This window comes from Antechinus flavipes, chromosome 4 (genome assembly GCF_016432865.1).
Source record: "Antechinus flavipes isolate AdamAnt ecotype Samford, QLD, Australia chromosome 4, AdamAnt_v2, whole genome shotgun sequence".
Lineage (NCBI taxonomy): Eukaryota > Metazoa > Chordata > Mammalia > Dasyuromorphia > Dasyuridae > Antechinus > Antechinus flavipes.
This window is the reverse complement of record NC_067401.1, coordinates 321,196,411-321,224,396: the sequence shown is the minus strand read 5'-3', so window position 1 is coordinate 321,224,396 and position 27,986 is coordinate 321,196,411. Positions and strand designations below refer to the sequence as shown.

The 27,986-nt window shown below is 33.1% G+C and overlaps 1 protein-coding gene across 1 annotated transcript; it reads left to right on the top strand.

The window, feature by feature from the left end:
- Positions 1-27,976, top strand: MTFR2 (mitochondrial fission regulator 2). The gene is made up of 9 exons (XM_051997818.1): positions 1-1,144; positions 4,491-4,558; positions 5,921-6,034; positions 8,268-8,372; positions 10,631-10,755; positions 12,403-12,629; positions 18,859-19,171; positions 25,766-25,937; positions 26,718-27,976. Exons 2-9 carry the CDS (start codon positions 4,496-4,498, stop codon positions 26,796-26,798), a joined length of 1,200 nt encoding a protein of 399 aa, XP_051853778.1. The 5' UTR covers positions 1-1,144; positions 4,491-4,495; the 3' UTR covers positions 26,799-27,976.
- The last annotated feature ends 10 nt before the right edge of the window (positions 27,977-27,986 follow it).

The following is a 27,986-nucleotide window of genomic DNA, read 5'->3' as shown; positions in this document are numbered from 1 at the left end:
TGTGTAGTGTAGTGTAGTGTGTAATTGTTTCAGTGCTGTTTCCTCTCTTCTTCAATACACGGAATGTCTTTTGCCAGAGCTTATGAGTACAGTACCATAGATGAATTGTTCAATTAAGATCTTGATTCCCTATGAGGGGTTTTATTATTTGCTACCTGCTTCTCCATGCAGCTTTATCTGGGCATGCTGTGAATTGTGTACTACTAAAGTATTTTAAAATACTTCTTAGCCTTATTACCCGTTGGTTTAATTATCCTCAATGACAAGCAGCTAAAGTAAAGCGAGAAGCATTATTAATAACAGGAACCCACAGCATGTAATACGCAACTTTACCGGCTCAGCAAATTTCTGGGGATGGTAGTGGTGGTATAGAGAGGTCTCTTTGGAACCGCCGGATACATAAACCGTTCAAGGTCAGGACTGAATTTGAGACCAGAATAGCATGCATCTCAAGAATGAAAAACGTCTGAAATGTGAGCTACTAAATATGGAGGGGGGAGGTCGACCGGGCTAAGACCGCAGCGAGCAGAAAGGTCTCCTGAACAACGCCTGGCTCGAGCCAGGTGGGTGTGGGTCCCGGAGCCAGGGACCGATCTTGACCGGGTTAGCAGAAGGCCCTTCCAGTAAAGCGCTGGGGAAGGAGGACGGGCCAAATTCCAAGGCACTCCGGACACTCAGAGTATCCACGAGAGAATAGAAAGCGCTAGCTTGGCCTTACAAAATCTAAATTAGATCTAACGATAAACGTCCTCTCGGGACTCAAGAACTGGCGCACTCGGGAGTGCTAAAATGTTAATTACTAGGACGACTTGAGTTCCTATTGGTTTCCCGAATTGAAGACCCGCCTCTCAAGGGGCCGGAGAAAGCTCCTACTCTTTCCTATTCCTGGATTTTTGATTGGCAGGTAAGACTGCCCAATTGGGGCAGGAGATCTGGGGTTGGTCCAATACGATGGGCTTTAGGCCGCGCCGCGCGGAGTTTGAGTGGTATGTGTTTGCTGACGGCTGCCGCCGCTGCAGCACCTGGGAGGACCTGGCGTGAGCCACTGGGACTAAGTCGGAAGACTGACTCGAGCCTGGGCAGTTGACGCTAGTGCGAGCGCTCGGTTCCCGGTGGCCTCTTGAGGGGCCTAGCGGTGCGAGAGGTAAGTGAGGCGGGTCCTAGCGCAGAGTCCACGGGGAGGCCCCGCTTTCTGCCGCCTCGTTCTCCGAGGTGTTCACAGAGCCCCTGAAGCCGAGGACCTGGGCGAGAAAGAGGGAAGTGGAGGCGACGAGGCTCTGGGCTTCGACCCCGGGACCCAGTCCCAATTTCGAAGCAGACTGGGCCAGTCGTACTTTCGGAATGTCCATTAATATTACTTTGGACGTCCCTCCTGCCTCGGTTTCTTCTCCGGTAGAATGACCTTGACTAAATTAACTACAAATTATTTGTTCAGTTGTTTTCAGTCCTAATTTTTCTTGACTCCACTTGGGGTTTTCTTGGCAGAGAAACTAGAGTTTGCCATTTCCCTCTACCAACTAATTTTACAGATGAGCAACTGAGGTAAACAGCGTTAAGTGACATGCTTAGGGTCATACAGCTAATATCTAGTGGAATATCATTTGAATACAGATACTCTGGATTCACTGCCCCTCCTAGTTGCTCCCGAGTCAGAAAGAGTTCAAGTCCAGCTTCAGACGGTTGCTCTGTGTCCCAGACCTGTCTCTGTTTTCCTGCCCTGAGATTAGACTTTAAAGAGAGACTCACTCCTCTCTAGGAGTTTACAATTTTAAAATACTTTTAAAATGCTGATAAGTCTTTTCTCCAGATGTGCTAGTCCTAACTGAACTCTCATACATTCCAGATGCTAGAGTGTTCCCTAAACAAGTGTTTATTTACTGCTACTACAAACTATTTATGCTGCTGTGACTCAAGGAAATATCGAAAGTTGAAAATGGTCATTCTCCCCATTATCGTTTACACGAACCTTTGTTCAGAACTTTTATCAATTGGTTGACTTTGATCAAATTAATTAAAAAAAAAAAAAAACCCACCAAAACGAATAGTCTGGTTGCACAAAGATGACATTGAACCAGGACTCACCCTCAGAGTTAACATTCTATCTGGGATAGAGAACAGTTCATATATTGATATAAAGAAAACTAATACTCAGTTCCAGAGAGGACAAACACTAGCAGCTCTTGGTATCCAGGAAGGCCTCATAAAGGAGGCATTTCAGCTAAGCCCTGAGGAAAAGCAGCCGGTCCAAGGAGTCAGGAAGAAGTGAATTCCAGTTATGGTAGCCTTGGCAAAGGAAAGTAGAAGAGATGTGATATATGAAGAACATTTAAAAAGGCCATTTTTCTGGACGGTATAAAATTGGTTGGGGCCAGGTTTAAAGGTTTTTCAAGGCCAAAAGTTTATATTCGACTCCAGAAGTAATAGAGATCTCTAGAATTGAAGTATGTGGGGTAAAGAAAACTTAATAAATTGGGAACTAAATTGGTAAGGGAAAAGACTTGAAACTTTGAGTCCAGTTAAGAGGTCTCCTCTAAACAAAAGGTGATGAGGTCTTGAACTTGAGAAATAGATATGTGAATGGATGTAAGGAGGACATGTGCAGGAATTGACAGAATTTGGTTACAGGCTACTTGGGCAGTGAAGAATAAGAGTGACTGAGCTTTCAAATAGGAAGCTGGAAGCCTCAGCAGAAATGGGGAAATTCTGGAAAGAGAGAAGATTTGGGAGGAAAGACAATTAGTTTCATTCTTTGGTATGTTGAGTTTGAGATACTTAAGGAACATTTATTTGACAGTGGTTAATAAGTAGTTGATACTGGATGTGAAAGTTAGGAGAGGTACTACAATTTACTAGTTTTTTTAAGGCACCCTTTAGAATTTAGCCATGTAGAGATGATAATTCAACTGAATTGATGAAATCAAGATTAGAGAAGTATCCACAAGAGTTGTGATGAGGATAATGATCTAGCAAAAGAGACTGAGGAATGTTATTCAGACTATCTGAATAGGAGGAAAACCAACAGACTTAATTTCATGAAAACCCAAACAGGAAGGAGTATCACTTTAGGTAAATAGGGTGATTAATAATATTAATGATGAAGAGAAGTCAAGGATGAAGATGGAGAAAAGACCATTGGATTTGTTGCTTAAGAGATAGCTGGTGATTTTGGAGTGTAGTTTTAGTGGAATGAAGAAGTTGAAAGCTGTAAAAGGTTGAGGAGGAGGTGTAGATAAGGAAATTATTCATATTTTTCTTAGAATTTAGCTATAATAAGGAAGAGAAATGGTTGGTGGCAGAAATATTAGGATCAAAAGAGGATTTTTTAAGAACTGGAGAGATCTGGATTTGTTTGTAGACATTTGGAAAGGAACCCATATTTCTCTGTATATTTATAAACACGGTAAATTTTTTGTAGGAAGGGCAAAGTACTAATAATTGGGGGAACTGGGAAGGGGTTTTTAAAGTTGTGCTCTTTGAGCTAATCTTTGAGAGAAACTAGGATGAATTCTCACAAGAGGAGGTAAGGAGGAATTCTATTTCAGCTCAAGGGCACAACCTCTGTTAGAGAGGTTAGGTGCAGAGTGGCCTGCCATGAGAAATAACAAATAACCACTTGCCAGGGAGATGAATTAGAACAATAGTTCTGGGAGAGTTATTAGTCTGTAAAGATATTTTGGAGAGAGACTATGACAAAAGACCTCAAGTCAGTAAGAAGCCTTTAAATCTTACTAAACTAGGGAGTGACATGCTTAGACCTATTTCAGAAATATTAGTTTGAGAGTGATGTGTCCTAACAAGAAATTAATCTAGTCTTGAAAAGCCTGAAAATAAAACAAATCATATACTCTAGCAAAAGATCTAAATTTGAAGTGGTTTAGCAAGAAAAATAATTAGGGGTTGAGAAAACCTAATTTAGACTTGAAATATTTCCTAATGATTAGAGCTATCCAATTATTTAATAAGGTTGTCTTTGGAAGGTTTTTAGTGAAAATCTTGATGGCTACTTTTTCTGATACGTTGTTGTAGTGACACTGTTCCTGTGAATTAGATCAGATAACCTATTTAAGGCACCTTCCAATTCATAAATCCTTGATTCTGTAAATTCAATAGTAATAGTAACTACCAGCTTGGAGAGCTGATGGAAGTTTTAGGTGTTAGTTTTATATAAGTTGCAATTGAATATAATTCTGTTTTTGAATACCCCACTACTAAGAGAGTGTATTTAGCCTCTTTCTGGCACATTTCTTCCAACAACTTTCTTCCTTCCAGAATAATTCTTGTTCAGGATGGAGTTGTTGATATTGCTTTTGGGTGTCTGCTTCATGTCCCTTAACACAATTTCCATGCCAGTTTCTTTCTCCTATAAAGTCATGAAGTCTCAAGTTTTCCACATCTGACATATTTGTCCTTTTATTTTCAGTTAGAAAAAAAATTGGAAAATAGTATTCTGAGTCCAGTGTTTTATTGAACTTAACATTCTACCATTTCAGTGTCAATGTCTCTCATGTTGAATCTCCTCAGACAATTCCTGGAATATTTTGGCATCCCCATAGAACAGGTAAATATATTTCACCAGACAAATTACCTCATTGTACTTGTCTTTAAGTTGTTTTAGATGAATTTAAAATGTAGACCTTTAGTCTAAGGCAACATTTAAATTTCTTGTGAGATAGAAAGAATGCACATTGCTTAGTATGTAATTTTTTAAAGAGCTTGAACATGGCAATGTTTCTTTTTCTAGAACTTCATTCAACAACTTTTGTGTCTCACACTGCTACCTTCAACTGTGATCACAAAAGAAGTTAAAGAACATAGATTCTATTATTAAGGAATTTTTATAAAATAGCTGGGTCAAAAAGAAGATATAGATAAGATAATTTGTTAGCAACTATGAGATTTGTATGTATTTTGTACTCTAAAATCTGAATTTGAAGGGGAGGGAGTGATGGAAATATAGTAATAACATGGACAAAGGCACTTTGAGATCAGTTGATCACCAATAGTAATTGATTATCTACTGTGCTAGTAAGCAGGTGATTCAAAAAATTATAGGGCAGTAGTCCTTAAGGAATTTGTAAAAATGGTAAAGCTAATAATCAGTCAATCAGCAAGCATATTTAAAGTGCCTGCTTTATGTTGGACATTCTTCTACGGATTCAGACAGCAAAGATACATTTTTCTATTCTTAATGAGCTTACATTTTTGATAGGATCGTATGCATATATATATAAATATATACAGATAAGGTGATTTTGCTAAGCAGGTCACAAATTTCTAAGGAGATCAGGACACGCTTCATATAGGAGACAGTGCTTGACTATAGAATCATGGACAGTAATATGGGACCTTAGAGATATCTAGTTCAAATTTCTCATTTTATCCATGAGGAAACAGAGGCCTGAAGAGTTTTAACTTTCTGAAGTCATATAGGTAATAAGCACCATAGGGATATTTGAGCTCCCTTGTTTTTGACCTCTGACCTTTAGTTGAATGGTAAAGGAAAGTAGCAATTCCAAGAAGCAAAAATGAGAAAATGCATCCTAGGTGGCCAAGGGACTTTAGTGTATTTAGTGTTGAGCCTATAGACCAGAAGTATTAATTCAGAGTTTCAAAACCTGTCTCAGAAACTTAGTGCCTATGTGACCCTGAGCAAGTCACATAATTTCTGCTTGCCTCAGTTTTTTAAAGATAGTAAATGGAGATGGTAAGAGCCCCTAACTCATAGGGTTCTTTTGATGATCAAATGAAGTAGTATTTGTAATCAATTTAGTATAATATCTGACACATAGTAGCTTCTTAAGAAATGTTTTTGTCCTCTCCCCATTTCCCTATAAAGGATATTGCTTTATTTGGAGTATTTGGTTAAGTTTCTTCCAAAATAATAATTATTGTTCATTTTTTTGTGGGATTTTGGGAACAGTTTACACCAATATGGGAAGCTCATGCAAATGGTCGAAGTATTATTCGAGTTATAGTGACACGTTTACCTTCAAATCTCTTTTCAAGAACAGATTTGTACCAGATATGGTCCACTGTAAGTAAATATCATTTTTTCTCTATGTTTGTGGCCAAAAAGTCTTTGTTTATAGTTACTCAATCTTCTTTTTGTTTTTTTGTAATTTTATTTTATTTTAATTTAAAAATTTTATTTTAATTTTTTTATTTTCAGATCCAAATTCTCTCCCTCCCTCCACTCCTCTCATAGCCATTGAGAAGGCAAGAAATGTGATACTCTTTATATGTAAGAAATCATGTAAAACATAGCCATGTTATGATAAAAGGAAGCAAAAAAGATAAAGAAGTTAAAAAAAAATACACGTTTTAATTTGCACTCAGAGTTCCATTGTTCTCTGTGTGGAGGTGAGATAGATAGTATTTCTCATCATGAGTTCTTTTATAATTATTGTGGATCATGTAGTGACTGGAGTAGCCAAGTCTTCCATAGTTTATCATCATTATAACATTGCTATCACTGTGCAGTGTTCTTTTACTGCTGCTTGCTTCACTTTGCATTAGTTTTCATAAGTATTCCTCAGTTTTTCAAAACAATCCCTTTCATCATTTCTTCCATCACATAGTATTCCATCACACATCATATACAGATATTCCCCACTTCATAGGCATCTCCTCAGTTTGCAATTCTTTGTTATCCTGCAAAAATACTGCTATTTATATTTTTGTATAAATAGGTCCCTTACCTTTTCTTTGCTGCATTGGAGATAAAGACTTGAGTGGTTTCGCCAAATCAAAGGGTATGCAGAGTTTTATAGTCCTTTGTTCTTAGTTGCAAATTGTTCTTGGAAATGGTTGGATCCGTTTACAAATTATACAAATTAACCAATAGTATACTTACATCCCCTCTAGCATTTGTCTTTTCCTTTTCTGTCATGTTAGACAACCTGATGGGTGTGAAGTAGTACATCAGAATTTTAATTTTCATATCTTTAATTACTATTAGTACTTTAGAGCATTTTTTATATAGCTATTGATAACTTTTATTTTTCTGAAAACTGCCTGTTCACATTCTTTGACCATTTATCAATTAGGGAATAGCTCTTATTTGTATAAGTTTGACTCAGTTTCCATTTGAGAAAAATGATTTTTGTCTGAGAAACGATATAAATTCTCCCCAATTTTTACCCACCCCTCCTCCCCCAGTTTTCTATTTTCTTCTTAATTTTTACTGCATTAATTTTATTTGGACAAACTTTTAAAAATCTAATGTAATCAAAATTATGTTTTAGTTTCCATGATCTTCTTATCTCTTTTTGGGTCATAAATGCTCCTATATCCATAGACATAATAGGTAATTTTTTCACACTCCCTTAATTTACATCAGATAGCACCCTTTATTTCTAAATCATTTGCCCATTTTGATCTTAATCGTGAAACATGGTGTGAGATATTGGTCTACATTTCTGTGTATATATATATATAATTTTATTATTTCTATCTATATTATTTGCCATTTGTGTACATTAAATGAAATTTTTATACCCATTGGTCAAACTTGGTATTTGATTTTTGAAATTAGTAGAATTTGAGCAAAGCAAATAAATCAATTCTTTTTTATAAAGTTTCCTTGTTCATGTCATAAATAAATGATTTTTTATAATTTTTGCCTAAAACAAATTTTTCTGGCATCCTCCCTTATTGCCTTTATCTTGCTAGGAGAAAGTTTGGGGGGTTAGGAGATTTGATTTCTGGAATAAAATTTTAAAATACTTTTGTCGTCTGTTCTATATGTTAGTAAAGTCTTTTGACAAATATTTCATGATATAATTGTGCAAAAGATAATTTGTAGGCTGCGTGACAGGGAAAAATGGTAGTTGATTAAAATATCTATAACATAATTGATAATATATAACATTGATCAATATCAGTTTCACTGATGGTCTCTGTTAAAATGTTCCTTGAATTTGTCTTTCTCATTATTTTTATTAGTGACTTAGATGAGAAAATAGATGGTATCACATTAAATTTGTAGACAACACAAAAGCTAATACATTAGATGATAGACTGGAATAATGGGAGCAAATATATGTAACTTAATAGGAATAAATATAAATCTTTAAAATTTTTTTGGTACTAGTATAGAGAGACATGAAGCTAGAAGGTAGTTCATGTGAAGGAAATTTAGGTGTTTCATAAAGTTCCTTTCAACTCCAAAGGCTTCAATTTAATGTCCTTTTTGTATGTGTTGGTGATACTAGATTTTAAAACTGATTTGCTAAAATAAATGTTTGTTTATTTTTACATTTAAATAGATTTTACCAATATGGGAAAATAAGGAATATGGATCTACTCGAAGTATTGTTCGTAGCATTGGGAAAATTCTTCCTTTAGAACCTTGTCCAAGACCTAATTTTGAGGTAAGTTGATTATGCGCTATTTGATTTAGCATTCTAGGTCCTGCTAAGCGTGAAGTATAAGGGGTTAGGAATAGAAGAGAAAGAAAAATAGATTTTTCTTTTAGTGAATTTAAAACCTGATTCAGAAAATGAGTCATTTTACTTTTGATCTGATAAAACTTTTAATCTTTTTCCACAAGGCCTCCTCTAGGAACTTCACTTCTGTATCAGTAGCTACCTACCAGACATTTTAAACTGACAGTCCTGATGGCACCTCAAAAACTGACCTCATTCTCTTCTAAAAATTTTCCACTCAAATTTTCCTGTTAAATGTGCTATCCTTATTAGACTCTTGGGTTCATATTCAAAATCTGGCATTATTTTCAGCTCTTCTCTCTTGCTGATCTGTTTCCAAATTAGTGGTTATATGCTTTTTCTAGAATCATAACTTTTTTTTACATCTGACCTCTTCTCTGTACTATTTTATCTTAACACTAATAACTCTTATCACCCTTTGCCTAGTTCTTTGTCTATTCTGAACTTGAATACTAGTAAAAGAAAACATTTCCTTAAACGTGAGAAATAAAGAGGATTACTTAGGAAATCTTGAATCTGTTTCATACCCATTACTTTCAAAATGATCCTTGTCTGTGCTTTGTTCTGAATTTCTTTTTCCCATCTGCATATTTTAAAAAATATTTCACTCTTTTTTGATGTTACTATGGCTAATTGCCCTCTTCTGTTCACACTAACCTCTTTTCTTTCAGTGTTTTCTTTATTGGTTCTAGGATAAAATATAAACTGTTTAGCTTTTTTAAAAATTAAATTCCTCTCCCCCATTACATGTAAGAACAATATTAACATTCTTTTTTTCACATTTTGAGTTCTAAATTATCTCCCTTCTCTCCTCCTCCATCGAGAAGGCAAGCAATTGCCCAAATATATGGAATGCAGTAGAGTCCTGCCCCATTATCAGCAAAGGGACAGTTGTTCAATCCTCTTACTCTGGTCTGTGGACTGAGGGTTCAGAAATTACCACTGAAGTCAGTTACTCAGTTGCTTTCAAGGCCTGTTCCTGGTTTGCTGGGGCCTGGTTTGCACTGGCACAGAGTACACTGGACCGTGCAACAGCCCTTTCTTGGTGAATTTCTAAGTTGTTTTGGGCTTGAAAATTCTTTCACTAGAATTTGCTTTGAGACATTATTTATGGGAGGGACTTAGAGAGAGCTTAGGGGAGACTGCTTTTGCTCCACCATCTTGTCTCCACCTGCTTTTTAGCTTTCAAAGCCTTTTACAACCTAGCTCTCACCTATCTTTCCATCTTCATTGGATATTATTCCCCCCCTAGACTTTTGCCACTTCATGAATTCTATTTCTATTTCTCACAAGGAGATGGAAAAATCAGACCAAAAGGGGAAAAAAAAAATGAGAAAAAAAATAAAGATGAAAATCCATATTCAATCCATATTCAATCTCTAAAGTTCTCTCTTTGAATGTGGATGGCATTTTCCATCCCAAGTCTATTGGAATTGCCTCTTCAAGTTTCTCAAATAATTTTCAGTCACATTTGGCTTTTTGTGACCTATTTTGGGGTTTTCTTGGCAAAGATACTGAAGTTAGTCTATTTCCTTATCTAACTCATTTTATAGCTAAGGAAACTGAGGCAATTAAGTGACTTGCTCAAGGTCATACAATGAATGTTTGAGCTGGATCTGAACTTAGGTTTTTCTGATTCAAGGGTCCAATATTCTATCTGCTGTGTCATCGAGGTGCCCCAAATTAATAAATGCTTATTGGTTGATATTGAGAAGCTTTTCAACCGGAAAATCTGGATTCAAGTCCTACTTCTTGATACTTTGTGACCTTGGCAGATCACTTCATCTTCTTTAAGCATTAATTTCCTTAACTATAAAAACATTGATATATGTAGAAAGCTTCTCAGAAAGAAATTCTAATAAGAAAATGAATATAAAGTGTTTTGCAAGAATACAACAGAATGTACTGTGTAAGTTTCCTTAGCTATTTATTTTCTTATATTCTTTTGAGTTTAAGCAATGTTTACTAGAGAAAATGAACAGAATATTACTACTTACTTAGTTTTAGAAAAGAGAGTAATGTAATCACTTCTACTCTTGCTAACTAATGGGAGTATGCTTTTCTTTTAATTTTTTTTACACTTAAAATTTTTAAAAATACTTTTATTTCTATGAATTATGTTTTTTTTCCTCAGAATACATTTATCTCTATAGACTTGATCTTTTTTTTCCTTTTTCCTTTAGCTGTTCCAATACTTACATTCCTTAGATTATGATCAACATGCATCTGCTCTGAGCCCCATAATTCCATCATTTGCTGATATTCTATGGGTGGCAAATGATGAAGAAGCCAGATATGCCAAATTTAGGTAAGCTTATTGGTCTGTGATGAACTTGCAAAGTTTTTGAGTAGATAATGATCTAAATCTTTGTAAATTCTAGGTACTTGATAAATTTTTTTTACATTTTATTTTTTTTTAAAGCTTTTTATTTTCAAAACATATATATGGATAATTTTCAACATTCACTTTTGCAAAACCTTGTGTTCCAATTTTTTCTTCCTTTCCCTCCACCCCCTCTCCTAGATGGCAGGTAATCTAATATATGCTGAACATGTACAATTCTCTATACATATTTCCACAATATTTATAAATGCTTAAGTTGAATCAAATATCTTTTAAAAACTGACATTTTGTTTATTATATATGCTTTTGTGGGTTTGTCAGTCTATCATGTTGATAAATATCAAATTTAATATCTTTTTGGTAGTTAACCATAAAAACTTAGGCTCAGTAGTGAATAATATATTAGGAAAAATAAATATTGATCAGAATTATGTCCATTTTTATTAAAATACTCTTTTTAATGTTAGACACAACCTATTTCAAAGCTTGAATTTTTAGCCTTGTGGACAGTAATAAGGAATATAGCTTGATTTGCTATCTCTGTGGTAGGAGAGATGGAAGGTTTGAGTGTATTTTTGTAGTATGCAAATCTTTTCTTACTAATGTAGAAATCTAGATTAAATTATTAGATAAATATTATGCCCCATGAATTTCCATATTTATATAATTATAACTTGGGTTTAATTTTTGTTATGGAATATTATATTTAACCTAATATTCTATTTAATTTTCCCACATTTGCCATGATGGGATATTCATTTTCAAGGAATTAGAATACAGTAAATTTACTTAATATTTCTTTTAATAGGATCTTCAGGTTAAAATCATGACTTATTCTTGTAACGTTGAAGTGTTTTTATTGTTAAAGTTCAGAATAAAAGAGTAAAGTTTTTTTAAAAAGGGATGAGCAGGATTTTACTAATTCAGAGGTCACAACTTATTTTCAAATAATTGAATGGTAGTTTTAGACCTTGCTATGTCTGTTGCTTATCATTTACCAAAAAATTTCATTTAGAAATATATAGTCTTAATGTGGTATTGGTATACACAAAAAAGTCCTTTGTCAATTGAGTAGAGCCTCTCTTGAGAATTTGTAGAACGATGTATAATTCATAGGATGAGAGGGAATGGATGTGTGATAAGCATCAGTAGACAGATATACTTGTTGATATTTTAGTCATTTTATTTGGATTACTCCAAATTGCTTCTTAAAGTAGGTGTCCGTTGCTTTACTAACAATACACTAGTGTGCTTATTTTCCTACAACTCCAACATTGACTCTCTTCATTTTTTGTACTTCTTTCCAATTTGCTGAGTGTGAGGTAAAATAAATCCAAGGTTATTTTGAATTTTATTTTTCTTGTTAGTGATTTGTAGCATTCTTTTACATAGCTATTAATAATTTGCAATTTCTTTTGATAACTTCATATCCTTTCACTGCTTTGCTAGAGCTAATTTATAAGTTTAGTAATACAAATATATAAAAGTTTTAAAAAATTTTTGTAAAATTCTAATTAGTACTAGGGATTGGAGAGTGAGTGTAGCCTGTCTGTAGGAAAAAGTTATGTCCTTTTCCCTAGAAATATTTTAGTTATTTTTTTCTCTTTATAGAAATTGTATGTGGAAAAATTATGAGGACAAAACCGAATTTTTCAATCCACTGCCTCCATCTTTAGTTCCTTTGTCACCTGTTTTAAGACAAAGAAAGCAAATAAATGATCTTCCTGTTACTGAAGCAGCAATTAAAAAAATAGCTGCCCTTGAAGATGAGTTAACCATCCTTCGTTCCCAGATTGCTACCATTGTTGGAATGCAAGAAGCAGAACACAGGTCTTTTGGTAAGTTTACTTCAGCTTTTGTTTTGATAATTCTTAACTAGCATTTGAATCAGTTTTATAGTCCAAATCATGAAGATATTCCCATTATAACATACTAGTAACTGATGGTTGTCCACCTTCTGCTTTAAGACCTAAAGAAAAGCTTGTTGGGGCAGCTAGATAGTTTAGGGGATAGATCAGCAATAGATCAGCAGTCCTGAAATCAGGAGGACCTGAGTTCAAATTCAGTTCCAGATACTTAATACTCCTAGCTGTATGACCTTAGTCAGGCAAGTCACTTAATCTCAGCAAAAACAAAAAAAAGAAAGAAAAGAAAGACTTGTTGGTTACTGTAATGATCTGAGTTCCTGATTTCTTTCAAAATTATTTGTCTTTGCCATATTTCTATCTTTGTATAAATTCTTCTCTTCTGTTCACTCTCTCTGAGTTCATATAAATCTTCTCCTTTCTCATTTCTTATTGGCTGATAATATCCCATTACATTTACATAGCATAGCATATTATTCCCTACTTTTTGGGTTTCCCTCCATCGTCTTATTCTTTGCTACTTTAAAAAGAACTATATGTTTTTTGCATATCCTTATTATGAGTTTGCTTTATTTAGGCCTAACTACTCTTCCACCGATTCACCCTATCTTCCATTTCCCTTTTTCATGAGATGAATGTGTGTGTATATATGTATGTATGTGTTCTCTTTCTTTGCCAAGTTCAGATGAGATTGAGTTTTAAGTATCAGTTCCATACCTCCTTCCTCAACCTACTTTTTTTCTTGGTTGTGAGTCATTGCATAATGTCACTTATTCTTAGAAATGGTTGGATTTTTTGCCTGGTTTCTTTCAAACTACTTGGGGATATTTACGGAACAACTTTAAGAACCAATTTGTAACTTTCAGAGCCAATTATTAGGCCTGAAGTTAGGAAGACTCATGTTCATGAGTTTAAATCTGTTCACAGACACTATGTGGTGCTGGACAAGTCACGAATCCTGTTTACCTCAGTTTTCTCATCTGTAAAATGAACTGAAGAGGGTAATTACCAAGAAAACTCCAAATGGGATCTTGAAGTGATGGACACAGTTGAAATGAAGAATAATGAAATTTAATAACATTCACATTCCTATTTTTCAATCCTTTACCTCATTAATCTGCTTTTTCTTCAGCTTTTGTTCCAGGTTCTTAAGGTTCATTAATTATTCCCACCTACCTACCAGTCTACTCTGGACTATTTTTCTTAACATTAGGTTTTCACATTTTTAACCTAACAGTGAATAGTGTAGACCACTTGGTCTGGAGTCAGTCAGAAATACTTAAGCTCAAATCTAGTCACAGATACTTATTAGCTGTGTGATCCTGTGTAAATCATTTAACCCTATTTTCCTCAGTTTTGTCATCTTGTCAAATGAGCTGAAGAGGGAAATGACAAACCAATGCACTATCTTTACCAGGAAAACCCCAAATGGAGGTCACAAAGAGTTAGACATAGTTAATCGATTAAATAATACATATTCTTTTTTTTTCCTTTGTGTCTTGCTCAACTACCTTCTCTTTATCTCTCTTTCATTTCTTCTACCCAGTTCTTGTTTTGGAGGTATAAGGATTCAAAAACATTTTTAATTCCATGTTGATTAAACACCCCAGAAATATTTTCTTGTGCAAAATAGGGTAGAAAAAGGATTATATGTAAAACAGCAAGTCTGTTGCTTATTGCTTTTTAAAGAAAGTATATAATAAATGAGAACTTTTTTTTTTTAGTGTTTTGGGGATTATTTTATTTTATTTTTCTGTCATGGGTTCTTTTAGATAATAATAATAACTTTTTATTGACAGAACCCATGCCAGGGTAATTTTTTACAGCATTATCCCTTGCACTCACTTCTGTTCCGATTTTTCCCCTCCTTCCCTCTGCCCTCTCCCCTAGATGGCAAGCGGTCCTTTACATGAATATGTTATTTTCAAAGTTATCTGATCTGTTTGCTTCTTAACATTCCTTTTCTGTATATTTACAAAATTAATCTGCCCTTTCTATGCCTACCTCTATACTCTTCAAATAAAAAACAAAAAAAGCTCTGTAATACATACATAGACTAGTTAAATAGATATTCTTATTGATATATCCAAAATTGTGTGCCTTTTTCTGTATTTTAATTTGAGTGGAAGGTTTCATCTTACTTTGTCTTTTGGTCTCCTGTTTTATCATTATTCTTATCAGAGTTCTGAAGTTCTACAGAGTTGTTTTTCTTGATAATTCTATCAGTGTATATTTTGTTTACTCCATCACTTTCTACAGATCTTTTTAGTTTGCTCTGAAACTATTTTGTCACATCTTCTGACATAATATTTCTTTGCATTTATGCACAATTTACTTAACCATTTTCCAATAGGGAGATATCTACTTAGTTTCTAATTTTTGGCTAAGAAAAGAGCTGCTACATTTTTGTACATAGATGGGCCTTTTTTTTTTTACCCCTCTGGATTATAGTGCTATTGGGTGCATATAAAGGTTACACACAGTTTAGTCACTTTTTGGAAAAAAAGGAAGGGATCAGTTTTCCTTCAACCTCCTTACACCACCTTTCCTTGCCTCGGCAGTATTTGTGTTCTTTTTTGGCATATTTGCCAGTCTTATGAATATGAGTTTGAACTTCAGAGTTGCTTTAATTTGCATTTCTTTAGAGAATTGTTATGATTACTAATTGTTTGGATTTCTTTTTTTGAAAACTGGCTTTTATCCCTTTCACCATTTATCTATTAGGTTATGGCTTTTAGACTTTTAAATTTGAATCAGTTAACTATTTTAGAAATGAGAACTTTAGCAGAAATTTTATAGATCCTCACAGTTAATTTCTTCCTTAATCCTTTCATTTGTTAAACATGAATTTTTATGTTGAGGTTATGCATACATTTGGAGCTGCTTTTGGTATAAAATATGAAGTATTCCTTTAAGTCTGATTTCTTCTAGCCTACAATCCCAGCAATTTTTCCTCAAATGAGTCCTTTGCCCACTAATTAGGTTTTTAGGATTTTTTGAATACTAGGTTAAATATGTTCCTATATCCTTGTAAAAATTGTTCTTGTTCTTTATTCTTTTACTTCTCAGGATGTACAATCTAGATGATTTTCCAGACCAAATTTCCTCAATTTTTCCTAAATTTTGTCATAATTCTCCTCACCAAATTAAATTTGACTTAATAGTCCAAATTAGACTATACTAGTCCTGAGCTCTCCCAAGTCACCAATGTGATTTTCTTTTTCTTGTCTCTTATATGACTCATTTCCTTCTTTCTTCTCTTATTTCTTCTTTATTCCACAGAAGCCAGAAATTGCATGGTTACCATTAGTACTTTGTGAACCTGTGATTTTTATTGATATATAGATTGCAGTTATTTCACAACTTATCAGGTGGTGTTTCTAACTTGTTAATTCAGTCAGTCAATGAAGACCTTTCTGTGCACACCATCCCCAGTGAACTTGGCCTTCTCTCAGATTGCCTATCCACATAAGCCATTGCCACGCCATGGTCTAAGCATTTCCATGGTTACCCCCATGCCATAGCATTTAATTAGCTCTTTGAAAAGTTTGATGCTTATGTTTTGTGGATTAAATAAAGACTATGAAAGATTTATTTTTGTAGAGACGACAAGGACCTCTGGATTTGGTATCAGAAGAACTGAATTGAAGTTTCAGGTTCACTGTATGATTGTGGGCAAGATGCTTTACTTCTCTTACTTCAGAATTCTCATCTTTAAAAGGAGGATAATTATATTTGTATCCTCTCCTTCACTATAGGGAAATTATTTGCTGATCTATATTTAAAATAAGGTTGGAAGCCTTTATATAAAAGATACAGAAACTTTTTGTTGAGGTAGATAGTGTTTCTCAGAGGAGGGATTTCCTAATTCTTTTTGACATGTCTTCTCCTAGGAAATTTAACTAACTTTCCCATGTCATTTGTACATACTTAGTACTTATCAGGAACCATTTGTTGAATAAATTGAAGTTGTATATAGGAATTTTGGATGTTGCCCTCATTACTAAAATTTCAGCATAGTGGAGGTGATTTCTCTTACATTGAGTTAGGTAAGATACTACTGTATAGTGGGTAATAGATATATAAGGTTTATACTGGAATTTGTAAGTTAGTCTTGTTTACAGTACTCTTACAATTTTTATATTTAAAATTTTTTGTTGATTAAAAATAATTAAGATTATATATATCATGTTAAGTAATAACATTTTATATTTTCATTTTAAAATAGTCTTTGAAATCACATTTCATTAGCCTTTTATACTCTGAATTTCTAGTGTAGAATATAGAGTCGGCTTTCTGTTTGATTTGCTTTATTGGAACTTCTTTGCAAGAGAATTTTCTTCTGGCCCAGGAGGCATATGACTATTTTAATGGCATTTCAGGAATAGTTCCCAATTTGCACAGAAATCATAATAGCTCATATTTACATGTGATTTTGTAAAAGGCTTTTATATTTTTAAAATTTTATTTTTGTTACATTTTTAGTTCCTCTCTTCTTCCCTCTTCACCTTGTACTAGAGAAGGGATCTTGTACATAGATTTGTAAATCTATGTAAAACCCTATGTCTAATTGTACTTTATTTCTCTGGACATATATAGCATCTTCCTTCAAAGATTCTTTGTAGTTGATTTGAGTATTTGTAGTACTCAGAATAACTTGGTTGTTGCCAATTTTCTTTGAACGATATTTCTGTTAACTGCATACAGTATTAGCTTACTGATGTTCATTTCACTTTTCAATATTTCAATATATACTTCTAACAATGTTCCAATGATGACGAGACATTGTATGAGAAGGAACATTCCAAGGCCACCACACCCCTATAGTCCAAAAAGGCCTACATTATGGCATAATTCTTTTCATCACATCAGAAGTTTTTTTTTTTTGTAGGCTTCTTCTGAGCTTTTTACCACTCAAGTCTTTCTCCAGCCCTAGAATTAAGAGGCGTGTTTTTCTAAAATCAATCAGCTCCTTATTTCTTTTCTTTTCTTTTCTTTTTTTTAAATTTTATTTTATTTTACTCATTTATTTATTGACAGAGCCAGGGTAATTTTTTTTTACAACATTATCCCTTGCACAACTCCTTATTTCTTACAGCATAGTAGTATTTCATCACAATCACATATTCACAACTTGTTTAGCCATTCCCAAATTGATGGGCATCTCCTCAATTTCAGTTTGTTAACACAATAAACACTACAGTTTGTTAACAAACATTGCTGCAAATACTTTAGAACAGAAGGTTCTTTTCCTTTCCCCCAATCAAGACGTAATAGTGTTATTTCTGGCATATTCACAATTTTATTACTCTTTGAGCATAATTTCAGATTGTTCTCCAAAATGTTTGGAACACAGTTCCATCAACAGTATATCAGTGTACCCATTTTTCCACATTCCCTCCAACATTTGTGATTTTCCCCCTCCCCTAATTTTAGCTAACCTGCTAGGTGTGAGATATCTCAAAATTGTTTTAATTTGCATTTCTCTAATTATTTGTTAGAGCACTTTTTTCCATATGACTAAATATAGATTTGATTTTTTAATTGAAAAACAGCTATATATATATATATCTTTTGACTATCAATTGGGAGATGACTTACATTTTTATAAATTTAACAAGACATCTCTAATATTTTATGACGTATTATCTGAAAAACTGTCTATAAAAGTTACCCCCAATTTCTATCTTCCATCTAATTTTGTACAAAAACCTAATATGTGTAACCAAACTTTTCCATTTTACATCTCCCAATGCTCTCTATCTCTTGGTTATTCATAAATTCTTCTCCTTTCCATAAATCTGATAATGTGTTCATGGTGTTCTAGTTTTCTTATGATTGTCTCCCTTTTTATCTAGGGTCATGTATCAATTTTGACTTTTTGCTAGTAAATGGTATAAGATATTGGTCTATTCCCAATTTTTGCCAAGCTGCTTTCTAGTTTTCCCAATAATTTTTTTTTTTTTTTTTACCAAATAATGTATTCTTATCCTTAAAGCTTAAATCTCTACATTTGTCAAACACATGCTTATTCAAAACATTTCCCACTGTATATTGTATGTTTACTCCTGTTCTATTGACACCCTTCTATTTCGTAGCCAATACCATATAGTTTTGATAAGTATTGCCTGTAACATAGTTTAAGATCTAGTACTGCTAAATCTTCGTTCTGAGATACTTTTTAAATAATTTTTGTTTTTAGATTCCTTGAAATCATATGACATGCCTGATCATTTGGCACCATTGTCATCAATGACTTCTTCACCATCCGCTGTACCAGAATGTTTTTCAACCTCAGTGGTTCATCCTCCCACTCCTCCACCTCTTCCACCTCCTCCATTAGTATCTAATATCAGTGATTCAAGCAATTCAAGAGATGGACTTATAAAAGAACGTCATATTGCAAATAAGACCAATGCTAGCAAATGTGCAGGAAACCAGAGAACTAAAGATGTTCCCAGCATGATGGATGTTCTGAAGGATATGGATAAAGTCAAGCTGCGTGCTATTGAACGGTAGGTTGGTTTAATTTGATATACAAATAATCATTTCCCAATGATGATTTTCATTTAAATGAAATTTTAAATATTGAAGAAATACATCATTTAAGATTGCATTATACAAAATACAATTATGTAAGCTATTCAGGTTACTTGATGCTGTATATTAAGCTACTGTCTTTGTGTATGGTTAACTTTATATAGAAAACCAATTTTTTCTTTTTTTAAAAAACCTTTTTATTGATATATTTTGGTTTTTTTACATCACTAGAATTTCTCTCAGTATTCTTTCTCCCTATGTCAGGAACCATATCATATAAAAAAATTTTTTTGTTAAAAGAGGGAGAAGAGAAAAAAAAATAAGCAAAACTGAACAGTATATTGAAAATGCCTGAAAATATGTGATGTACCACAATTATGATCTCCCATCTCTAGTAAAGGTGGCACAGGAATGTTTTCTCACATTTCCTTTTTGGCATTGTGCTTATTTTATGATTTTGAAGCTTTTGCTTTTGATTGATCTTCCATTTACATTGTTGTAAAATTTATGTGTTATTTCTTGGCTCTGCTTACTTCATTCTGTTTCAGATGCTATAAATCTTTGTCATTTTTTCCTTCAATTACTTATTAAAACAATTTTGAAACACTTTTTTTTTTAAGTTTCAAGTTCAAATTCTATTCTTCCTTTGCTCTCCCTCTCTCCTCTCCGCTCCTTCCGGAGATGGCAAGCAATCAGATATATGTTATATGTGTATAATCATGTAAACCATTTCCTAATTAGTCATTTTATATAAGAAGATGTAAATGAAAGAAAAAGAATGAAAAAAAGTGAAAAGTAGCATGCTTCAGTTTGTATACAAACAATAATCAGTTCTTTCTCTGGAGGCAGTTAGTATGTTTTATCAGTTCTTTGGAATTTTTCTGGATCATTGTATTGTTGAGTATCGTTCAAGTCATTCACAGGTCTTCATCGAACAATATTATTGTGTCTAATGTTCTTTTGGTGCTGTTCATTCCTCTTTGTGTCATCTCACATCAGTCATTTCAGGTTCTTTTGAATTGTTCTCTTTTTAAAAAAGAAATTACTGATAAGTTTTGTTGTTATAACATTTACAGATTACTCTTTCTTCAATGAGAGTTCTTTTGTAACAAATTAAAACAGTTGAATAAAACGTTTTGGAGTTATATCTGAAAATACATACAACATTACACTTCTGTTTCCTTCCCTTGCTTTATTATTTTTTAAAAACAGAAAACTCTTTCTCTCCCATCCCCTTCCTATTGGGAAAAAAAGAAAAAAACACATTTCTTGTAACAAATATGAATAGACATATAAAAATATGTTTCATTTTGTATCCTAATTCTATTCATGCCCTAACTGATAACTGTTTTGTCCATAATGAATGGCTTGCAAATTCTTCCATACTTTTCAGTATTGATTGTGGCATATTTCTTGTGACATATTACATTCATATACCACAATTTAGTCATGTTCCAATTGATGGACATTATTTTGTTTCCAGTTCTTTGCTATTACAGAAAGTTCTTCTGTAAATATTATTAATGACCTCCTAAGCCTAATAGCACATTTTCAGTAATAAAGGGTGTGGATATTTTTAGCCCTTTTTTGGTATAATTCCAAATTGGTTTACTGATTCATAGTTTTATCAACAATGCATCAGTATTCTTCCGACAACCTCTTCTGTATTGACTATTCCTATCTTTTGATATCTTTTCCAATTTGCTGGGTGTAAGATTAAATCTCAAGGTTGTTTTGATGTGCATTTCTCTTATTCTTATAGATTCGGAACATTTTTTCATTGGATTGTTAATGGTGCTTTCATAGGTGATTTGTGTTTTCTAGTTAAGTGAATATTTGATTGTTAATATTAAATTCTGTTGTTTGATTCTTCCTTGTCTAGTCTGTTCCATTAGTCTGTTTCTCTATGCTTCCAGCATTACCAAATTGTTTTTATGATTGCTGCTTTTGTAATGTAGATTAAGTTTTGAAGTTCTCTCCTAATACCCTCCCTTCCCATTCCTTGTTCATTATTTGCTTTATATGCTAAATTGTTTTGTTTCTCCATATGAGTTTAATTATTTTATTAAGTTCTGTAAAGTATTCCTTTGATAGTTTATTATGACAATAAAATTGTAGAGTAACATAGCCTAGTCAGTCATGAGTACAGAGTATTCCCACCACCATTTAAGTTATTATTATTATTATTTTTTTTTTGTGAAGCACTTTGTACTTGACCATTTTTGTAGTTATTTTGAATGGAATTTTTTTCCTATTGTGTAGAGAGTTGCACATAGTGGGGGAACTCTGGGTAAGGTATAAGACCCTTCAGCCCAGAGGGAACCTGCTAACAATGTCTGGTTCGGCTCCCCATCTCCCCTAAAGGCTCTTGGCCTTCCTGAGAATTCATGGGGCAGTGACAACCTGTGTTCTACTTGAAGCAAGGGATACTTACAGTAAAGAGGCATTTACATATCAACAGCAGGGTGCTTATAGTTAGCACTTGCTCAGTGTGCTATAGTAATGTAATGGTACTATAATTAGCACATGTTCAGTGTGCGGTAGTGATGTAATTGTACTAAAGTATTTAGGGGCTAAAAGAACTTGAAATACATGCACCCTATTTTTGACCAGCCTTGTGGTCTCCTCATTCTTCCCTCCTCCACTAAGACCAAGGACTTGGGCTGTCCTGAGATCCTCCAGAGAGCTAGTCCGGATGATATATTTTGGCACCCCAGCATGGGGGCTCTAGAAAGCATAGTACATTTTGGCACTCCAATTTGGGGGCTCTAGAAAGCACACTAGATTATTGCCTTTTGAATTTCGTTATTATAGAGAAATGATGCTGAGAAAATTTATTTCATTAGATATGTCCTATTCCTAATCAATCTTCTGTGTAGATATTATTGGATATTAAAAGCTTCTAATTAAAATGGGAAGAACCATTATCATTCCTGGGGAAAGTGTGTACCCTATTAATAGAAAGTGACTAGATTTATTTTCATATAAATCTGTTAAAAAAATCACATAAAGCTATAAAAAAATTCTCTGTATAATTTTTGTATTCACATAGAGGAATTGTCATTTAACAAGTTTAAAAACATAGCAAATTTGGTATAGAGATGTCTTTTAGGTTGCCATGATGCTTACTTTACTGTTTTACAGTAAATTGTATAATTTTAAGAAAGTGTATTTCTCACTGCTTAGTTTTTAACTTTACTGGCTGACTTAGGGTAAACTCTTCCTATGAATGATCGTTCCACCATCTATTATCATCATATACTTAGCTAAGACAACTAGGCATGGGGCTTCTTTAGATTATGGTATATGGATTGAAAAACAACAGATCTGCAGCATGGGTTAGGTATTAAAACCAAAGTTCATGGAACAGGAAGATAAAACTGGAGTGCCAGCACAGTTTTGAGTTGAAAGAGACTTCAGAGATAATTTAGTCTTAATTATATTATTAAAAAAAAAACCCAAGGCAATTTATGCCTTGAAATTAAGGAATTTGTCTATGGTTATATAGTTTGTGAGTAGTGGAGCCTAATCTCCAAATTCCTGATTTCTTCTCTGGCATGCTTTTTTCTTTTTAAAGTTTAGTAATATTCCATTACAGTCTCATGTTTTCTGTCCTCATTCCAGCACCAAAAGCACATTGAATGCTTGTAATGTTCTTGTTGGTTTTCTGGAGGTCTTGGGAGCAGCCTTTGTTTCAGCTGATTAATAGATTAATAGATAATTAGATAACCATAGTCTCATCAATTCCACTGAGTTAGCACCTTGTAAGAATCGTTGTTTCAAATACAGAGTTCTGGCCCATAACAAATGCTGCCTCTGGATTACTTATTTTTTTCTCTTTTATCACTGTAAATAAAATCAAGTTTCCACTCAAGGTTCAGTCTGATGTTGACTAAGTTGCTGTAATAAATATATTTTGACTCCTGAAGATTGGGAAGGTAAGATCCAAGAAGTAAGGTAGAAAAAGATTTACTTAATTAATACAAGCAATTTGGAGATTAAAATATCAAAGTACATTTTTCTTAGGCAGCCAAAAAAAGGGAAGAGAATGAAAAACCATGATATATTCCTGCTGCAAATAGAATAAAGTTAGAAATCAGTTTTCTCTTGTATCTCTTCTACATCTTTTTGAAATCATGCAAAACATATTTCCATATTAGTGATATAAAAGAAACCATAAACAATAAAATTATAAAAGAAAATTCAAAAAGTAAGCTTCAATATGCACTTGAGTTCATTCATTAGTTCTCTTTCAGGAGGTCGATTGCATTTTTCATCATGGGTCATTTGGAATTGTTTGGGATAGTTGTTGATTCAGAATAGCTTTCACAGTTGATCATCCTAGTAATATTGCTGCTTTCACAGTTGATCATCCCAGCAATATTACTCATTTTACTTTGTGTGAGTTCATGTAAGTGTTCTCAAATTTTTCTGAAACCATCCTGTTCTTTATTTCTTTATAGCACAATAGATTTCCATTATAATCATAAACTCCAACTTATTTAGCCATAACCTAATTGATGGACATTCCCTCAGCTCTTAATTCTTTGCCAAAAATAAAAGAGGTGCTATAAATATTTTTGTACAGCCAGTACTTTTTCCGTTTTCTTTGATACCTGGTAGTGGTAGTCCATCCAGATACCAACTAGTTCACCAACAGTGCATTAGTGTCCCAGTTTTTCCATATCCCCTCCAACCTTTGTAATTTTCCTTTATTTGTTGTGTTAGCCATTTTGACAAGTGTGAGAGGGTATCTCAGAGTTGTTTTTAATATAAAATTATTCAGTTGTGATTTTTAAAACATTTTTTGTCACATGACTATTGATAGATTTGATTCCATTTAAACTGCCCATTTATTTTCTTTGATATTTATCAATTGGGGAACAGCTCTTATTTTTAGAAATTTGTCTCGGTTCTCTAAATATTTAAGAAATTAGTCTTTATCAGAAAACATGCTGGAAAGATTTCCTTTCCCAGTTTCTTATTTTCATTCTAATTTTGACTGCATTGGTTTAGTTTGTGCAAAAGCTTTTTAACTTCATGTAATATAAATGATTTATTTCCTGTAATTGTCTATATCTCTTGTTTAGTCATAAACTCTTCCCTTATCCTTAGATCTAACAGGTACTTATTTCCATGTTCCCCTAATATGCTAATGATATTAGGCTTTATGTCTAAATCATTTATCCATTTGATAGTATCTTGGTATATAGTGTGAAATATTGTTCTATGCTTGAAAAGTGTTATACACAACTGAAAGAGGCTTTGATCAGAGGGATCAAGTTTCTCCCTCACTGAAAACTTTCAAAGGCTGAATGCTAGGTTAGGAAGGAAATTGTTTTAAACTATAGCTTGACAGTTCTAGATTTCAAAGTATATTACAGAGCAAAATCAACACAATAATCTGGTACTGCCTTAAAGAATAGAGTGGTGGATCTGTACAGTACACAGGAATATCTGACCATAATAATGTAGTATTTAATAAACCTTTGGGTAAAAACTCAACATTTCACAACTTCCATCTGTTGCTTTAAGTTCTATCTTTTCTGGGATCAAGGAGAATAAACTAATCCCCTTTTTATGTGACAATTTTGAGTGACTGAAGACAGCTTCATATATCCCTACGCCTTTTCAGTGCTAAATAACATCCTTCCACTGATGGCTGTTGCAGTTTCTGTTCTATAAGGTTGATGCTAGTTTTTCAGTTACTCAGGGTTCAGTTTTCTTTTAGAGATTTTTAAATTTACTTTATGTAATCATGTTTAAAATGTAATCATATTTATTGATCTCTGGGTCAGCTTATTTGCTGCATTGATTCATAATGTCACTTCCCATTTCCCTAGGTTTAAATTACTCATAATAACCATTTCTTACTGTATAGTTTATATATATATATTCTATTATCGTGATGTTGTACAGTTTGTTCAGCCATTCTCTCAATTCATGAACACTTATCCCCTCTCCCCCGCCGTCCCCTCCCCGAAACATTCTATGAATGTTTTTGTATATATGGAACCTTTGTATCTTTCTTTGATCTCATTGTAGTATATATCCAGCAGTAGGATTACTGAGACATGAGTCTGACCAGTTTTTTTTTTTTTTTTCAATTTTTCTTTCATAAAGTTCCAGACTTTTTCCCAGAAAGATAAGATCAATTCATAGCTCCACCAACTAGGTGTTAGTGAATCTGTGGTCTCCTATTACTCCAATATTGATTCTGGGTTGTTTCTTCCCTCTTCCTTCCCCCCCCATCATTTGACAGTTTGACCATTTTAATGTGCATTCCTGTTTTTAGTGATTTGGGGTATGTTTTGAAACTATTTCTTTCCTTTCATCACTTTATGTATTGGGAATGATCTTAGTGTTATATTTTTGTCAATTCCTTAAATGTCTTAATTACCAGAATTTTTTTGATGATAGTAGATGAGAAAAATCTCCCTAAACTTTTCAAAATTTTAAAGGCTTTTATATATAAAATTTATCTAGCTCTGCCTTATATTTCTCTACTTACATATATTTATTACACATAACAAAGTGATTAAAATTTTAATTTATTGAAATTTCTATAGATCACCTGGAGGGAGACCTGTTCATAAGGCGAGAAGACAAAGTTCACATTGGGATCCAGTGTCTATAATTTCTCATGCCCTTAAGCAGAAATTTGCGTTTCAGGAAGATGATTCCTTTGAAAAAGAAAATAGTTCTTGGGATTCTTCATTTTCCAGTCCAGAAACTCCAAAGGTAACCCTTTGATAATGTGTCATTAAGATACAATTTTCCTGATATACACTATGTGACAGATTTTTGAAGGTAGATCTTGTTTCCAGATTCTGTTAATATAATTAAACATAATTGATTATATGATTTTGTTGATGTTAATTACTCTGTCTTATTTCTACTATAGCCTGCAACACACAATAAGACTTTTTAAACTAAAATACTTAGATTTTTTTCCTCCTCAATTATACAGTCATCTTATTCTTTGAAATTCTCATTTGATCTTTAAAACAATCCTGTCAGTTCTGAATATATTACCACCTGTATTTAAGTGAACTACAGAATTTATACATCTGCTCGTGGAGCCAAAACTCGTATCCAAATCTAACTTGCATTCCTTAATTTGTACTTTGAGCTCCATATGATAATTAAGAAAAGATTAAATTATGTTCAGTACATTGTTTAAGAGGGCAAAGATAATAAAAGATTTTCATGAAAATGGGTAAAATAAATTTTGAATTTTAAAGTAATGATTTATTTATCCAAAGAACTATAAACAAACTAGATGTTATTCTGTCAAATATTCAGAAAATATTTCAAGCATGTCAATAATTTTTTCATCAATTAGATTGTGAGTTCTTGTGATGCTTAAGACCATGTTTTTTTTTACTTATTCTTCATGTTCCTTAGCTCCTAGCAGAGTGAGATATTGAGATAATTGGTCAATTGAAAATTTGTTTGCATTTTGCCTTTTTTATAGTATATTTAATTAATTTTTGTGTTTTAAAATATGCTTAATTTTAGTTTGGACGTCGTATCTTGCAGCCAAATGGACAATGTACCCAAGAAGTTGACGACAAAGTATCACAAAGATGTCAGTGTTAAAAGTTTTACTTCTCTAGTTAAGAGTGAGCCAAACTTGAAGTAAAATTGCCTCATAATGTATTAAATAGTGGCAGGACCACTTTTTAAAGCAACTAAATAAAATGGGATGCACTGGAATATATTAATGTGTAACTATGAAGCTTACCTATGTGACCTCTTATAGATTTTCCAACAGTCAAACTTATGAATGAGATGTATATAGGTTTTATTGCATATGCAGTTGTATCTTGAGAACAAATATTAGATGACCCTAATATTTCTTGTAATGGAAGTGTTCAAGTGTTACCATGAGAGAAACCATTTTAAGTGTATAAATGAAACCTTAGACTGCAGTATAGTATATAACATTTACTCAACAAGGTGTTAAGAAATTAGAACTCCTCTTCCAGTTTAAGAAAGCTGCTATACCACTATCATGGATATCCTTCCTAATTTATTTGATTAATTCAGGTAGGTAGCCTTGTGCCTTTTCTTCAAGTGTAGCAATCTCAGCTGGCTTTAAATTGTCAGTAACCTGGTAGTCTTTAAAGATTGTAAAATTTTAATTTCTTTATTCAAACAGCTGTAGATTGACTCACTAAATGGTTGCACTTTGAGACTTGTAAAATTGTTCATGTCATGTTCTTATGTTCACAGTTTTTTTTTTTTTTTTGCCCTTAAGTGTGGTTTTACAGAAATCCTGCAAGCATAAATTTTTAGGGAATCTTTTGCTTCTTAAACATTGCATAAACTTGTTATGTAAATGTTATATGTATCATGATTTTTTCCCTCTGTTCATTTTCTATGCTGAATTTTTGTAAATAAGAGTTTGTAAAATAAATGTACCTTCCATACATGTACTGGATATCTATTGATGCATGTTTATTTTGTCCTGAAATATATTTTACTAGGAGTTTTGGGGTTTAAGAATAAAGGAGAAAAAAAAATCACTTCCTTTCATTAGTAGGTATGCACATTTCTTTATAATTTAAGTACCCTAGATGGTATTTATAAAATGCCAAGTTTGAGGCCACCACTTGACTGGTTTATAAAGTAGTCTAGGTATTCTGAGAGAAATGAAAACTGTTTAAATTTCTTTAAGCTATACAAATGATAATTTATTTCTTTTGTTTTAACTAAAAACAAAAAAAAATGTTCCTTAAATATAAGACTTTATTAAAACAGTTTTCTTTGACTTATGCAATGGTG